Below are 18,149 nucleotides of genomic sequence, written 5' to 3' on the forward strand. Positions count from 1 at the left end.
CCTTAACAGCTAACAGGAAAATCCATAAACGATGAATATGTTGTTAATGTTCTCTGTTCTCTGTTACGGTGCAACGTGCCCCAGTGACGACAGCTGGGGGCTTTTGCTACTACCATCAAGTAGTCTTATCCAAGTGTATCACAGAGGGTTGTCGCCAAGACTGCCCAAGTGGTGACCGTGCGCGCCCTGAGGGCAGGGGCCCGGCCTTTTCTTCTTTGTACCTTCAGCACTGAGCAAAACGTTTGGTATGTTTTTATTTATTTATTTTTTAGTCCTCACCTGAGGATATGTTTATTGATTTTAGAGAGAGAAGGGAGAGTGGGGGGGGGGGGAGAGAGAGAGAGAGAGAGAGAGAGAGAGAGAGAGAGAGAGAAATGTCAATGTGAGAGAGAAACGTCAATCTGTAGCCTCCTGCATGTGCCCTGACTGGGAATCCAACCCACAGCCTTTCAGTGCACGAGATGATGCTCCAACCCACTGAGCCACCCTGCCAGGCCATTCGATATGCTTTTAGAATGCATAGGTGAGTAAAAAATTTCATTTGGAGTTTGTGAAAAAGTCTCTTAGGCAACTTCTATAGTGACATTCTTAGACCATCAACTCACTGAAAGAAACCTGCCCGGGCAACACAGGTCTCCAACTTTTCGCATACACTTCTGTGGACGCACGTGTGTACATACATGACACACCCATCAGTGGTGCAAAGTCGTGACCAAGAATCCTTCCAGCACCTTGGGTACTTACCCACTTAACCTGTACCTCACCTTGACAGGCATTTGCGCTCCCTAGTCAAGATACTAGAAGGATCGCCATTTTCAAATGTCTTTCTTGTTTCTCTCTTTGCTTCCCTCATATTTTGAGGGTGTGGTTTGTTTTTAAGTATATCCTTTTAAATTAATGGATAGTCTTAACTACTAAAAAATATCGTAGGTTGCTTTGTAAACTTACCTTGGGAAGATAACTCTTTTTGATTCTAAATATGACTCTAGACACTTCTGAATTTGGTCCAGTAATGCATTATTGTTTTGAAAAGTCTCCAGAAGTCCTGTTCATTGAAAAAAAGGGACTGGTAAAATTGTGTTAAAATAAACAGAGAATAGATTTTAAGTGGAAATAGAATACTATATTAATATTTTTAAAGCTTTTGTTTTATTTAGTAAAAACAATCTAACAAATTAAAATTTGTGAGGTGGCTAAGAATGTTAAGTATTAGTGTAATTAATATTAATTTTAATATTTACCATAGTTGAACAAGAATTTAACTTGGAACATTTTTAGCTAGCATCCTCCCTTTTGGGGGGCTGAGGGTACACAAACAAAAGCCAAACAGTTGTCTTTTTGACCCTCTGGGCAAATCCATTCTCTGAATTTTCTTATTCGTGTTTTCTGTTTCCTCTGCATCTTTAGATGCTGAAATTGTGCAATGGGATTCTACTTCTTTATCACTAAACTCTGGCACCATAAGGGGCAACATTCACGCCTTACCTAACTTTGAGGTTTTGGCACCTATCGCAGTGCTTGGCTTACCTGCCCATCCAAGAGTCAAACCCTGTCTTTCCCATGGCCCCAAAGGATGTGATCAATGACCCAATCCAATCCCTAGCCCCCACCCAAGCATACCTGTCTGGCTTCACTTCATAACCCCCTCGTGTGCACTCCACTTCAACCCACACTGGCTTCCTTTTCAACAATTGTGCATGCTAAGTTCACTCTCACCTCAGGGTCTTTGCCTGTGTTCTCGTCTCTGCCTTTAACAATACTCCCTCCCTCAAACGCTCTCATGTCCTCATTCCTACAGACTTCTGTTCAAAAGCCACTTTATCCAAAGGGCTTCCGTCTCTCTCTCTCTCTCCCTCCCTCTCTCTCTCTCTCTCTCTTTCACACACACACACACACACACACGGCTACTCTCCATCCCCTTTACCTTGCATAATTTTTCTTCATAGCTTTATCATCACCTGCAATGATTCATACAGGATCACACTTCTTTATTTGAAGTCCCTAGGACTAGGTGTATTTTGGAATCAGATTTTTTAAAATTTCAAAAGTTACATAATAAGTCTAGGAGGAACTAGGACAACACTCTGTAACCAAACACATTAATATTTTTGCAGCAAAAGATTTGAATTCACACACTCAGTGGATATGGTAGGCAGAACAAAGGTCTTGCAGAGATGTCCACGTCCCGATCCCCAGCACCTGAGAAGATGCTAGTTGATATGGAAAGAGGAAGTTGGCAGGTGTGATTACATTAAGGGTCATGGAAGGGGGAGATTATGGTGGGCCAGCCCGTGGACCCAGTGTGATCACAGGGGTCCTTACGAGAGGGAAGGCAGGAGGGTTGGGGGCAGGGGAGGGGCTGTGATGACAAAAGCAGCTCGGAGTGATGCACGTTCTGGCTCACAGGGCACCAGAAGCCAAGGAGTGTGGGCAGCCTCTAGAAGCCCCAAAGTTTTACAGTTTTCAATTCTATCATACCATATAGTTTTTCCTTTCTGCTTTTGCTGAAGAGTCTTTGGACAAAGATTGTAGCCCAGCAGGCTGCCGCTGCTTGGCAGGGAAGCTGTCTGCGGGTATTTACCACCATGGGTTATGTGCTGCCCTTCGCAGAACCAACAAGCTTGCAGAGGCTTCGATACAAATCATGAAGTTCAATAACTGTGTATGTGCCTCAGAGAGTTTAATTCCAGAACCCCAGAAATGGAACTTATTAAGATGCATTTCAACACTGAGGTTAGAATTACAATTGGTGGTAATATTTTTAACAGGTTTTAATGAGTTAATTAAAAAAGGTATAGACATTTTTGTGGTGTGAAGTTTGTGGGAGCTTTAGCAGAATGGGTCAGTGGGAGGTTACTGTCACATCGTGTGGTCACAGTTGTGAAATTGAAGCATGACTCTGTGGCAGCACCCCCAAATTATAACAATAGCCAAAAAAGTAGGTTCTTCTTGACAAAAGTATGAAGCAAGCTGAGAGATGATGATGATGATGATGATGATGATGATGATGGTGATATTTGATCCATGTTGCAAGAGTGTCGAATACACCACAAACACACCTGGTCATCAATGCTGACCAGAAGGAAGGGTTGAGTGCACCACATGTTACTAGACTCTGAAAGGTGACAACCACTTTAAATGACTGTAAAGTCTTTTTGTTTGATTTTAAAATTTTGTGTTATACCTGGCTGAGTTGCTGCTCGAAGAGCATTCGGCAGCCGGTTGACCTTCCTCATGATCTCTTTCCAGGACTTATCCACCTGAAGGAACATCTTGGCCTCCGCAGGCAACTGCCTCTGGATGTCTGGGGCGTTAAAAATACTTTCCAGGTAGAGCCAGTTTCGCTGGCAGTTCAGCCACTCCTCCTAGGAGAAAAACATGGACGTTATCCAATTTTAACCCCAAATTTGAAACATTCAGTTACATTGAAAGTAATTATGTGGTAATTCACTGTATCTTTTTCCCTTTGGGGTCTTCTTACAGGTCCATTGAAATAAAACCTCCTTAAAGGGTCCAAGACTCAGCTCAGCCTGATTTCAACCCATTTTCTGCTGGGTAGAGTTATAACGAATCTGCTGTGTGGTAATCAGAATGGACCCAGGGAAAGAGAATTAATATGCCCCCAGGAGACATTTAGGGGTGGGGGGCAGCAGCAAGATGCTTATTTAAAGAAATGAAGGGTTGGGAAGTGGAAGTGGTGAGTTTAGTGACAATTTCCAAATACAGGGTCCAGCAAAGATAGATTTACAGTTGTAACTACATGAAACAGTTTATTCCTGTATTATTTATTAATTATTATATTACTTTTTCCTTATGAACAACTATAAACATACTTTTGCCTCACCTTGTATTGAAAGTTATTAAGAACAGATTTTTCAATTATATGTATATTCTTCCTTCTCTCCTTTTTAAAAAAAGAAATATGATTCATTTCCTTCAATCAAAAATATAAAACCCGCTTGTGACAATACATGTGGTAAATACATGAACAGGAAGAAGAAGAACATCACTCATTGCTTCTCCTCTTAGAGACAATCCCGATTACCAAAGAAACTGGAAATGCAGTGTCAGAACCAAAGTCTAGACCTCACCTTCTCTGTGCCTCCTGCCCAAGAGCCGCGAAAGTTTCTTACTCCTTACTCTAGATTTGGGGGTTATACATAAGCCTCAAGGTCGCAGTCACTCCTGACTCTATCTCAGCTCTCACACTTGGTAGTCTCTGAGAAGTCCCCACTACTCAGCACTGGGTTCTTTTAAGGATCCCCTATGAAAACATGTAATTTTCTTTGATTTATAGAATCTGCCTTCATAGGGCTTAGCCGTCAGTACAGAAGGCTGGACGGGGGTCAGTTTATAAAGTGTTAAAGCGGAGAAACTCCTGAAAAAGGTCTCTGTGAAACAAAGATGGAACAAATTGTCTTTTCCTACTAGTGTATTTATTATTTCACAGATAAATCTTCATATTAGAATGTATAGAAACCTAAATATAATTAAATCAGCCTAAAAATCTGAAGTCTAAGAAAGAGATTGGATGGGAACAAAGTGAGGTCAGTGTGAGTCTCTGTTTTGCTATGGGATCATCTGCGGTAGAATAAAATAAAAAGGAGGTGTGTGCCACAAGGAAAGCTACCAAGAGACTGTAAGCAACAGTGAATGATTTTCCAGTAAGTATGAGGTTGTTGTGGCCGGACTATTAAGGCGGCTCCAGGATCTGGTGTTCTCACCCTTATGTGGTCCTGTCCCCTTGTTGGTGCTCGCTCCCACCCATGTAGCCTATGGCAAAGCTAACGGGATGCACACAATTATGTGTGCATTAGTTTTGCTGAAGGCTTTCTCTTCCTTGCTAGATTGATGAAGCAAGCTGTCATGTTGGGGAAAGTCCTCATTGGAAAACCAAAAAAGCAGCTGTGGACGACATGTAGGAGTTGAGGATGGCATTCAGATGACAGTTGGCAAGGCTGTAGTCCAAGACTTGCAAGGAAATAATTTCTGCCAACAACCTGAGTGACCTTAAAAGTGGATCCCTCCTGAGCTGAACCTCTGATGAGAACCCAGTCCTGGACCACCTCTTCATGGAACCCTGGTGAGACCTTAAGTAGGAGACCCAGTTAAGCCACAACTGAACTACTGCAGAGACTGGGGTATAATAAACATATATTGTTTTATGTTACTAAGTTTGTGGTATTTTGTTTCACAGCAATTACGACTAATAAAAGGTGATGGGATAATCTTGTAAAGAAGAGCTCAATATATTTGCATTTTCCTTACATTCTGAACATAGTTAGACACCATCAATTAAATATTACAGCTAAACTACACAATATTTAAATGATCGAACAACTGATTTCTAAGGTCCAGTGGCTCTCCAGTTCTCTGAGTCCCTGGACTGAAATTGTCCTTACTCACCAGTGTTTGACTAAATAGAGCAAGTTGTTTCTGCCAGTCATCCACTCGAGTTTTCAGCGGACCAACATAACGTGACGAGGCAATGGTTGCAACGTTGATGGTACTGTCATCAAGAAGGACCTTTAAAGAAAAAAAAAGAGAAAAGAATGCAATATCATATGTTTGTGCTGTCAAAGTTAACTGTAGATATTTAGTCCCAAGAGTCCATTTGAAATCCAGCTTCTTGAATGAACAGCTTAGCCCTTCCTACTGGTTCCTCCCCATACAATTCCCCTCCGTATCCCATTTACTATGGCTTCCATGGCTGACAACCCAGTGTCATGTTCTCTCAAGTGTCGTAAAGGATGTCTGATTGCCACATCTCGGCTGTTTCTGTAATTATGTATGGCACAACTTTTTCTTTCGTTCAACACGCTTCTATCTCTCCCCCTACTTCAGAGTATCTGCTAACTTCTTCACACTATTTGGTCATCCAGGCCTTTATTTCTCAAAAGTATCAAAACTAGCAAAAGACAGCAAAATTAGCTGTCTTTTCTATCTAATGAAACATCACTTTCCTTCAGGTGTCTTCAGGAAGAGGGAAATTGAATTCATTCATATCAAACTCTGAATGGTTACAGTTTTCCCTCTGCATCCCATCCCTCCTCCATTTAACACTATAGCAACCCTCACAGAACATATGCATCTTTAAAAAATGTGTCTGTTAATCTAAAGGGTTTCAATTGCTCTATTTAAATTATAAACTTCTTGAGAGCAGAAGCCTGATTGCCTAGCATCATTTGACCTTATACTGACTTTCACCTTGAATCTACTCTCCCATCCACTGCCCAGAATGACGTATGATCTTGCTCTGCCAAGTTATACCTGGCGAAGCCATTTCATCTCCAGTTCTGGCCTGGATACACCCTACAGACCAGGGGTTTGCTATAGGGAACTGATCCGAGTGGCAGTGGTGAATGTAGCCCAGCCTCTGATTTGGGAAGCTGGTGGGAGCCGAGCTCACAGATTGGTTTTACCATGGGGAACCAGGCCTGCATTGCACCTGGGCTGCTTTGAGGCTTGCTTTTGCTAAAACTCCCTCACTCTGAATTGAGTCAGCAAATGTTTACTGCATATCTTTAAAGTAACTTCCTAAAGTCTGTGCTAAACCTCCCAAGGATGGAGTGTAACCAGTTCAACCACTTTTCCCCTTGCATTTGCAACATCCTTTCTTTTGTTATCTGTAAAAGGTAATCACCTAAAGTGAAACTGTGCATAGTAAATGAGGGCCATCCTCCATGTAATGTGCCCAGAAAAGCAATAAAAGCCTGTCCAGACAAGGGTCTGGGTGCTCTCTTGCTCAGAGTGGCCATGCTGTCCCTTTTTCTCCACAGGAATTCTGCAGTTCATGTGAATTTGTTTGTTGCATCCACAACACACAGACCCCACTGGTCAGGGTCCACATCACTTTGCTTTTTAAATTGAGCTGTAAGAACCAGATTCCTTTGCTAACTAAATGTGTCTTTGGATTTTAAGCCACTAAGAATATCCCAACACATAGGTTAGACTTACCTTCTTTTGTTATTCATAGAGCATGGATATATATTCCTAATCTAAAAAAAAATCAAGTGAATTTAGCTTCTTAGTGTGCTATAAACCCGATATACTCATTCATGTTTCTTTGCCTCATTTTTAAAAAGATTTTATTTATTTATTTTTAGAGAGAGGAGAAAGGAAGGGGAAAAAGAGGGAGAGAAACGTCAATGTGTGGTTGCCTCTCAAGAGACCTCTACTAGGGACCTGGCCCACAACCCAGGCATGTGCTCTAACCAGGAATAGAACCAGCAACCCTTTGGTTTGTAGGCCAGCACTCAATCCACTGAGCCACACCAGCCAGGGCTCTTTGCCTCATTTAAATGGTTTGACATGTCCTTTATTCTCATCTATGTCTATCAAATCCCCTTCACCCTTTAAGGCCCAGTATATCTTAGCTAATCAAAGAAGGATTCTTTGATCACTTCTGCCATTAATGATCTCTTTGCTTTTCTAAATTCCCCAATAGTTATCAAGTATAGGATTATACTCCTACATATATATGCCATTTTTATTGCTTTGCTAAATATTTCATGTGTAAGCATTCCTGTCAATTATTCATACTCATATTTTGCCTTCCCAATTAAATTTTTCTTATTTAGTAACTCTCATACTTCATTTGTTCATCATAATCTCCCATAAGAAATTTAGGACTAGGTCTGGCCAGAACCTTCACCATAAGTTTTCAATAACCCCGTTACCTACCTGTATGTCATCTGTGCCTCCTAAGATAAACACATCTTTGGTGTCACGGTGAGGGAGAATGACAAATTCAGTTGTTTTCCAAGAATCTTCCACCTTAGAAATAATTCAAATGTTGGAATATTAAGTTCATTTGTGTTCAGGTTTTTAATAAGTGCATATGAAATGAAATAAATAAATAGTTTCCCAGACAAGAAAACGCTAGAATTCATGGCCACAAAACCAGTATTATATGAAATGTTAAAGGGTTTCCTTTAAGAAGAAGAAGATGAAAAAACATTTTAAAAAAAGCAACAAAATGCTAATAAATACATATCTATGAACTCAATCTAGAAAAACAAAATGGACAAGCAGTATAAAAACAGACTTATAGATACAGAGAACGTTTTGGTGGTTGCCAGATTGGAAGGGGTGAGGGTTGGGTGTAAGAAGTGAAGGAGTTAGGAAGTACAAACTGGTAGTTACAGAACAGTCATGGGAATGTATTGTACAGCATAGGGAATGTAGTCGACAGTATTCTAATAACATTGTTTGGTGTCAGATGGGTGCAACTTATTGGGATGATCACTTAGTAAATTATATAATGTCTAATCTCTGGGGATTACACCCAAAACTAATATAATAATGTATGTCAACTGTAATTGAAAAAAATTTTAAATTATTAAAAAACTCCATAATAATCCCATTCTTCTCCTTTACTGCTTTAAAAATTCTAACAATCATTTTCTCAGTTAAATGACATTAATTTACTGAATTTCATTGACTAATGTTATACATGAATAACTTGTGATACTTTAATGTGTATTTTCTATCACTCTATGCTTTAATTAAAAGAAAAAATTCTTTTTACACAGGTGATGGGTGGATATGTGTACATTTTTAGGGTAAAAATGTAAGTATCCCAAGTAGAGAAGTCTTCTCAATGTGTTTTGAAGCATTTCACACAGTTAGTTCTCTGGTGATTTGAAGGGTAATATATTTTGATATAAAAGATATTCTTTGGTATGTCATTCTTTATATAAGAATGCAAATTTCAAACTTCGTTGCCATCAGGTTTATGTTGGGCTACAAGCTAAGTAGAAAGAAGGTATTTATAATGTATAATGATAATGATAATGATAGTAAGTGTAAGAAAACAACAGAAGGATGCCTGGTAATGAGAGGCTGAAAGCTGCAACGTGGAAAAATCTATCCAGATAAACCAAAAGTTGGTGGCAAGAAAACCTCTACATTTCCAGATCTTAAGAATATGTTTTCTAGATTTACCTTTTTAAGAATTACTTCTAAGGCAGCTTCTCCAGAAGCCTGTCCAGAAATGTCCTGGATTTCTTCGGCAAAGTCAAAAACATGCAACTCGGAGAGCCTCTCTAAGGTCAACGGAGTTTCAAGGTCGACTAGAGTGGCGTCCACTGTGTGTTCAATGGCTGTCCAATGTCTAGGCTTCAAAGTTGGGTTCCTCAAGTCAACAATAACTGGAAGCTGGAAAACAAACACTCTCAGAGGCGCCATGCTTTTCATCTTACGAGCATAGATTTTAATTCAAGAATGTAGAGATCTGGAAAGAAGACCACTTGTACTCTTACAACAACAACAACAACAACAACAACAACAACAACAAAAGACTGAGCACACTGCAAATTAATGACCTGTACTGAACCCTAAGTTGCAGGGCAATGAACTAACTGAAAATCTGGTGACGGACAGGTGCCCACAGTTTTCTCCATGAGAAACAGAACCTGAGAATTTGATTACCTAGGGCAGATGTCTTGAGTTGCCATTTAAGTGTGTAGGAAGACAACTAAATTTAAGTATAAATTGCTAAAGACTGAGTGTAGGGTAGTGTGAGAATGCGAAGTACCTGGGCACTACAAATACACAGGTGTTCATAGAAAAGACTGAGGAGACTCCTAAGAAAACCAACTTTATGGTGCTGGCAGAGGGAGGAAAGAGCAGCCAGTTTTGTAACTAACTGACCAATCTCTCCTACCTTCCGAAGACTTAATGTCAGAGAAGGGGGCAACCAAAACTCTCAACCACGGTATTGGTGATAACTCATTGTAGGTATGTGTATATATCTGGAGAAGCAGAAGATGAAAAACAAAGCTAGCCCACTGCAAAGGGACAGAAAGAAATACATTTAGGCTCATCACTACCTTTGGAGGAGGGGAGGCATGCCTGTGAAGGTAACAATTCTGGGAACAAGGGACATGATGCCTTGTTAATACAGAGACTTAATCAGAATATGAGGGAATGCCCTCCTCATTTCTACTACCAACCTAACAAGTACTGAGTGAAAAAAACATTGGTATACAGAGTGGAAAGTCGCAAGAGACAGATTCTCTCTGGGCACAACACAAAGGGAGGACACAAGGTCGGGAGAAACAAATTGAAACAATGATCTTTGGCAAATCGGCCCAAACCCTAAACACAAGGTATCACTAGAACAATGTAAAGGCTGTGGTATACTGAGGGTAGCTATAGGAACATCTACTGCTGTTCATAACTAGGTATAACATAACATGCCACACTAAAAGTCAAGTGGAAAGAAAGGCATTATTTACTGTATTACATAAACTATAAAATGTTGGGTTTATAACCAAAATGTAAGAAGTATATTAAAAGGCAAGACAAACATCCAAGAGACCAAAAATAATCAGAACCAGACTCATATATGACACATGTGTTAGACTTAACAGACAAGAAATATAAAGTGATTGTGATTAATATGTTAATGGTTTTAATAGAAAAGGTAGACAGAATGCAAAATCAGATGGGAGATGTTAATAGGAAGATGAAAACTATAATTAAAAATTAAACAGATGTTAAAAATAAAAGATAGTAATGAAGATAAAGAATGCCTTTGATGAACTTGGCATAGCCAAAGAATCAGTTAACCTGAAGATAAATGAGTAGAAACTTCCCAAACTGACGTACAAAGAGAAGAATTAGTGTACCCTCCCGCACCGCAAAATCAGAACAGAACGTGCAGGAGCAATGACGGAATATTAGATGGTCTGAAATACATGTAATAGAAACCAGAAGGATAAGAGAGAGAGAAAACAGAGCACAAGAGATATTTGAAGAAATAACGACTGCATTTTTTTTCAAAATTAAAGACAAACCAAACCAGAGATCCAAGAAATTCAGAGAACACGAAGCAGGATAAATACAAATCATAAATAACAACAATGACAAAAACAACTCCACCAACATACATCTAGGCATATCATATTACAAATTGCTAAAAACCAAGAAAAGATAAAATCTTGAAGGCAGCCATCTCTCAACAAAAAAACATTTATCTACAGAAGAACAGGAAAAAGAACTATAGCTGACTTCCTGTTCGAAACTATACAGGCAAGAAAATAATGAAAGGCTACTTTTAAACTTCTGAAAACAAACAAAACCTGTCAACTCAGAATTATATACCCAGTGAAAATACCAGTCAAAATAAAAAAATAACTTTTTCAAAACAAAAATGTAGGGAATTCATTGTTAGCACGCCTACTCAATAAAAACATTAATGACAGTTCTTCAGGCAGAAGGAATACGCTGTGAGTCAGAATCCATACAAAAAAATAAAGAGCATTGGAAATGAAATAAAGGTAAAATGAATTTTATTTCCATTTGTATTGTCTTAAAAGATAATTACATAAAACAAAAATAATTACAAGTTGGCATGTTTATAATATATGTAAAGATAAAATACATGATGTTAGCACAAACATTAGATAAACTATGGTAATCTACAATGGAATACTACTCTGTGATAAAAATTAATGAACAAAGAAATCTTTTTAAAAAATATTCTAATTCACAGAGTTGTGCAACTACCACCACTGTCTAATTTACATTAACCCAAAGGAAACCCACGCTTGTTAACTATCACTGTCTACTTCTCCTTCTCCATAGTGGCTGGTAACCACTAACCTGCTTTCTCTCTCTGTGAGCTTCTCTATCCTAAACATTTCATATCATTGACATCATATGTTATGTAGATTTTTGTTACTGGTTTCTTTCATTTAGTATAACATTTTCAAGTTTCATCTATGCCTTAGCATATATTAGTACTTTATTCATTTTTATTGCTGAATCATAATCCATTATACAGATATATTTTGTTCATTCATTCATTCATTGGTTGATGAACATTGGTGTTTTTCTCCACTTTTGGCTATTATGAATGATGCTGCTATGAAATTCATATACGAGGTTTTGTGTGAACATATGTTTTCAGTTTTCTTAGGTATATACCTAAGAGTGGAATGACTTGGTAATATGTTAACTTTATCTTTGACATTTGAGAAACTACGCAACTATCTTCCAAAGAGGCAGTACCACCTTATAATCGCAACAGAAGCACATGAGGGTTCCAATTTCTCTAGATCCTCGCCTATAATCCGTTTTTCTGAGCATAGCCATCCTGGTGGGAGCAACGTGGTACCTTATTCTGGCTTTGATGTGTATTTCCCTGGTGACTAATGAGGTTCAGCATCTTTTCATGTATCTTCTTTGGGCAGATGTCTATGAACTCCTTTGCTCATTTTAAAGAGTTTTTCATCTTTTTATTTTTGAGTTATAAGACTATGCTATGTATTCTGGGTATGAGTGCATAGATATATCTTTTATGCATTTTTCTGAGTGAATGATGCCAGACCCCCAAAGGTTCCATGTTGTGTTGGTCCATTTCTATCATTCTGCAAAAGGAAACACTGCAGAGACAGAAAACAGAACAGGGGTTGCCTGGGTTTGGATGGAAGGCAGAGCTGACTGCAAAGGGACAACATAAGGGAACTTGGGGGTGGGAGTGATGACCTATTCTGAACAGTACTGTTGTGCGGGACACATGACTCTTCCCAACTGTAAGCCCCCACAAAACTGTGTACCACAGGAAATGACTTAACTGTATGCAAGTTAAAAAAACAGCCAACCAGGATTTCCAAGGAACAAAAGATGGGATGCAGGCTGTGGCAGGGAACTTGTTTACAATAGTATGTTAGAAGCACCCTTAAGGCAATAAGGAAGAAGGAAGCTGACTTAAGTAACTTTTGAAAACCATTTTGACTAGGTATCGTAAGGCTAGAGGAGAAAAAGCTGCAAAAACACTCTTTTCAGTGGGGAACATTTGCTTCTCATTGTCCCTGAAGCTTTGCTTACTGTTTCTACCCATGTCTTCTTTTAGTCTTTTATCTCTTTTTAAAAAATAAAAAACTGCTTAAAAGGATAAAAATCATTTTCCCTTTCCTTCCCATTTCAAGCGCGGGTGCATTTCAAGCAGTGATTGTTTTCAAAGAGCCAGCCCTGCGCACCTTCTGCTGGGCTTCCCAGCCTTCCTTACATCACAGCACACCTTGAAAACTGGCCTATCTGGTGCAGGGGTGTGAATGGGCAAGGCTGCCCTAGCCTCTCCGGCTGTCTACAGGAGGAGTGGATCGGTGTCTTGGCACAGCTACAACCTGCTCCTGCGTTAGTTCCCCTACCCCTTGAGAAACTGTCACTCCGAATGCCTCTTCTCACCAAGGTATTCAGCTGCATGGGATGCAGTCTGTGCTCGGCAAAAATTGAATTCTTCCAGTCTTTCCTCTCTCTGCAAAGCCAACTCATTTAAACAGGGAACAGTTCTCAACTTTGTATCACTAGCATCAAGCAGTAACTTACTGACAAAAGTTTGAGAAATCATTTCTACCAAACTTACCTTTTCTTTCATTTTTTCCACCTTTTGTTTTAGCTGGGGCACTACGCTGTTGGGTGGCAAGCCCTTTTCCAACTGAGTCACAAATTTGGTGTATTTAGAAACTTGAGTGTTTAGGATGTCTGGATCCAGGCAGTCAAATTTGGACTACGAAAATTAGGGGAACAGAAGAAGGTAAGACATATGATAAAACGCAAGCTTGAAATAGTGACATTTTTTACTTTACTTGGATTTTCCAGTAGTTAAATAGTTAATCCAAGTCAACTCTCTACTTTTGGAAATGGCTTTACTTATTGAGATTGCCAGTGGCCTATCAGGCGTCGCCTGGTTATGCCTTGCATGGCCTGGTCCCCATCATCATGCGGTATTCCTGTAAATTATTCCTGAGGGCCAAGACTTGTAAGGAGATATAAGTAGTTAATTTTTATTCTTGCTAACTAGAAATTTCTCACCTAGTATTTTCCTTTTATTAGATTATGTAACCCTTTAATATGAATGATTTAGAGGTGCCCCCAAATATGCATGTATGTATAAATATATTTCTGAGTCATATAAACATATGTGTACACATATATTGACATGTAAGATGGTTATATGGACTGAAGGCAATAGAAAAATTTGTAAAACTTTCATTTGTTTCCAGATTCACCATTTTCTTTCTGGCCCCTAATGGGTCTTTCTGGGCATTCCTACGGTGAATTCAACCCACTTTGGAAGCTACTGTTCTAATCTCTGGTGGTTATCAGAAAACTCTCTAAGCTTCTTCTTTATTTTTCATAAAATTATAACACAGCATATTTTACTGAAATTGAAAATATATCAGATTGTTAAAAATTATGGTTGATATTATTAGAATTTTAAGTTTAATTAAAACAAAAATGATCTAAGAGTTGAGACCTTTTTACTTCTTACCTTTAACCACTCTTCCTGGAGCTGGTCCCACTCGTACAAAGAATCCCAGAGCAGTTGCTTGAGCTTCACCTCGGCGCTGACTTCTTCCAAATCTTCAAACTTAGAAACTTCTACCTTTAAAATGTAATAAACCAAATACACTATTTAATTTTCGGATATAAAAACCTTATATTGTCTTCCTATTAGTAATTCTTGATACAGTGACTAAGCAGAATATGAGGGGCTAGAAAATGAAGAAAGAAAAGTAGAGATAGAAACATAGAAAAAAATCACAAAACCCATGTAAATTCAAATTTTCATTTGAGTGACAAAATATAATTCTTTATATTTCCTTAGAACTTAAATATTCTCCAAAGACATAAATATCACAAGAGCACCATGGGCATTCTTCCTCAAGTTGGGTCATATGTGCATATGCATTCCTGGCCTTTTTTGAAAAGCAGATGGATCTTCAGAGGCTGAAGACTGATTTCTGTTAGGGCTTATGTTCTTAGATGGTCGAAGAGGAAGAAGATGTTTGTGCAGTAGCTGGTGAAGTGGATGGGGTGATTTAAGATGGAGAGGACAGCCCAGTTTCTTACCTCTTTTTAACCCCATGGGCTGTATATGACACCTATAGAGGGAAACGTTGCAGGAAAATCTGAAGAAGCTGTTTTGGTGAAGTGTTTTAAGGCTGCCTGGGCTCGGAGGTGAGGAAATCTCCAGGGGGTTGTTTGTACAGAAATTGTGAGCCCTGTGATAAGCTATGGCTTTGAACTTTGCATCCAACAGCAGCAGCGCGCACATTCTTTGCAAGTGCACCGTGGAACATTCCCAAAGAGAGATCATACGAAAGGCCACAAAACAAGCCTTAGGAAATTTAAGAAGATTGAAATCATACCATGTATCTTTTCCAACCACAATGGTATGAAGCTAGAAATCAACAATAAGAAGGCTGGAAAATTTACAAGACTGTGGAAACTAAACAACAAATTCCTGAACAACCAATGGGTCAGAGAGGAAATCAAAAAGAAATTTAAAAAATGTCTTGAAACAGAGTAACATGATAATATAGCACACCAAAACCTATAGAATGCTGCAAAAGCAGTTCTGAGAGGGATGTTTATAGCAATAAATGCATATATTAAGAAATAGAAAGATTTCAAATAAACAATGTACACATCAAGGAGTTAGAAAAAGAACACATTAAACCCCAAGTTAGCAGAAGACAGGAAATAACAAAGATCAGCATGGAGACGAGTAAAATAAAGACTAGAAAAATAGAACAGATCATCCAACAGTGGCAGCATACACATTCTTTTCAAGTTCACATGAAACAGTCCCAAGGGTAGATCATATGCGAAGCCACAAAACAAGTCTTAGAAAATTTAAGAAGACTGAAATCATACCATGTGTCTTTCCAACCACAATGGCACAAAACTAGAAAGCTACAACAAACTTGGTTTCAAAGAGCTGTTTTTTTTTAAAGATAAACAAAAATGACAAAATTTTAGCTAGAGTAAGAAAAAAAAGAATACTCAAATAAATGGAATAAAAGAGAAGACATTACAACTGATACCACAGAAATATAAAGGACCGTAGGACACTTTTATGAATATGTATATGACAACAAACTTGTTAACCTATAAGAAAAGGATAAATTCCTAGAAATATACAGCCAAAAAGACTGAATCAGGAAAAAGAAGAAAATCTAAACAGACCAAAAATGAGTAAGGAGGTTGAATCAGTAACCAAAAACTTCTCAATACAGAGGATTCCAGGACCAGAGGGCTTCACTGGTGAATTCCACTGAACATTTAAAGAATTAATGCCAATCTTTCTCAAACTTTTCCAAAAAAATTTAAGAGGTGGAACACTTCCAAGCTCATTTTACAAGGCCAGAATAACCCTGATATTAGGAGTCTAGCCCTATCTTCACGAACAATTAGAAATTATTTCCTAGGCCCATTAGGCCTTCACTTCTATCCCCCAAATGCCTGAGACCTTCAGAAGCAAGGTTGAATGTGAGGTGATTATAAAGTAAGAATTAGTCAAGTATAAATACAGTGTGCGGAAGGAAGGGAACACCCTCCTATTTCAGGCACTGGCTCAGGCGATGCTTTCTGATTGACAGAGTGCCCATCTGTTAGTCGTAGCTTTTTATCAAGCAGTACTTCTTCCATACCACACTTCCTACCCTAATACTTTCTTATCTCATAGGTCAGTTAACTCAACCTGAGAACAACTTCGAACCCAGTTCTCTCATGCACAAGCCTCCTGCCTCGAGTATCGCACCAGCCACAAAGTGCAGTGCCAAGCTCATTATGTTACCGATTGCTCCACCAGCCCCTGGGCTCTGGAGCAGACAGCTCCTAAGACCACTTTCTGGCCATCCATGTGGGGTTCTACAAGAGCTAGATGTGTTCCCATGTGAAGTCCAGGCACTCCTCCAAGACTTTGGGAGAGACTAATGACACCCACATTGCTGGTGGCCCCCTTGGTTTTGACCCTATAAATCTTTTCCGTTCTCTTTTCATTTTGGTTTCCCTCATAGCTGTTTAGAGCACTATATCTCTCACTCATTTCTCTTCATTTTTGCTTTTGAGGCATATCTTTTAGCTTTTCAACTTACCCTTAGGATCCATCTATACCCTGGCTTAGGAAAACTCTCTTCTGTCACTAAATTGGTGCATCAAACGGGCAAATCAGGCAATATTCATGAATCATAACACATGCATGGGTGTAAAAGAAACCTGAACATTAGCAAAGTAATTGATCACAACTAAAAATCCATATATATTTTAACGTAGAAATTACAGTCTGTGGTCTGGGGGTTTATCTACAATTCATAATTACTTTTTAATAAGAAAGATATTTTGTCTCTAACGTATACTAATCTTTAAACAGATTAACATGAAAACACAGCGCACCAAAACCGATGGAATGCAGCAAAAGCAGTCCCGGGAGGAAAGTTTGGAGTAGGGAATGCGTAAGGCAGAGAACACCTTGTATTTGTTCCAGACTGTTCCAGTAGAGTGACCAGCACGAGGGCGTCCAAACATTACATATTTGCCGTCACATTGCTGAACGTGCCTGTGCATCAATGCCTCTTCTGTGCACACGCTTTAAAACACACGTAAATTGCCATTACCTTAAAATTTTTCTGGTAAGATTTGTATTGAAATGCACGTTTCTGAAGATCATCTAGAACTAACTGCAGATCATTCAGCGTGGACTTTATTTTGTCTTGGTCAGCATTAATATCCAAAATCTGTGGATCCTGTAAAATTAAGATAGGTTTTCGTGAGTCATTCCTGCTTCGTGATGTAGACCATGACTTTAAATTAATTAACACACACTTACAAAAAATATTTTTCTAATTCCCTTCTTACTCTGATTTTTATAAAATACGTCAAAATGATTGCTTTTCCTCAATTTTACAGCAACGTGCATATGCTGTAAGAAGTGCAGAGATGCATAAAGAGCCAGGGGGATGACAATGATTTTAAATAGTACCTAATATATTTTCCCTCATCTGTTTTCATTTCCTACACTTCAACAAACACGATTTCAGGTGAGGGTAATTGAATGCAACAAGGAAAAGAAGGAAGAGACTATAATATAAGGGATATCCCCATTTTACAATAAACAAAATAGAAAGCCTTTGCATTCTGAGAGGGAGGAAGAGAAAAAATAAAGAATAATCAGACATGTGTTCTGGCTGACCTGTGGGGCTGAAACCCTACCCAGTGAATGGGAATGGAAAAGTTTAGGAACGAAGTAGAAGCACCTAACTAGGTTTGGGAGAATCTGAGAAAACTGGAAGAGTCTGAGAACTATTATAGCCATAGCATGGTGAAGCCATTTATGACATCTCTGGTACAGC

General features: G+C 38.9%; 1 protein-coding gene across 1 annotated transcript in view; it reads right to left on the reverse strand.

The window, feature by feature from the left end:
* The window catches only part of DNAH6 (dynein axonemal heavy chain 6), a 241,862-nt gene that overhangs the window by 168,433 nt on the left and 55,280 nt on the right, over positions 1-18,149 (reverse strand). Inside the window, exons 16-23 of the mRNA XM_045193849.3 lie at positions 17,415-17,543; positions 14,285-14,398; positions 13,376-13,519; positions 8,947-9,159; positions 7,684-7,776; positions 5,407-5,526; positions 3,185-3,365; positions 949-1,045 (exon numbers count right to left, since the gene is read on the reverse strand). Coding sequence (XP_045049784.2) covers positions 949-1,045; positions 3,185-3,365; positions 5,407-5,526; positions 7,684-7,776; positions 8,947-9,159; positions 13,376-13,519; positions 14,285-14,398; positions 17,415-17,543 — 1,091 coding nt within the window. The remainder of the gene's footprint in view (positions 1-948; positions 1,046-3,184; positions 3,366-5,406; positions 5,527-7,683; positions 7,777-8,946; positions 9,160-13,375; positions 13,520-14,284; positions 14,399-17,414; positions 17,544-18,149) is intronic.

The sequence above is a fragment of the Desmodus rotundus genome, chromosome 5 (genome assembly GCF_022682495.2).
Source record: "Desmodus rotundus isolate HL8 chromosome 5, HLdesRot8A.1, whole genome shotgun sequence".
Classification (NCBI taxonomy): Eukaryota; Metazoa; Chordata; class Mammalia; order Chiroptera; family Phyllostomidae; genus Desmodus; species Desmodus rotundus.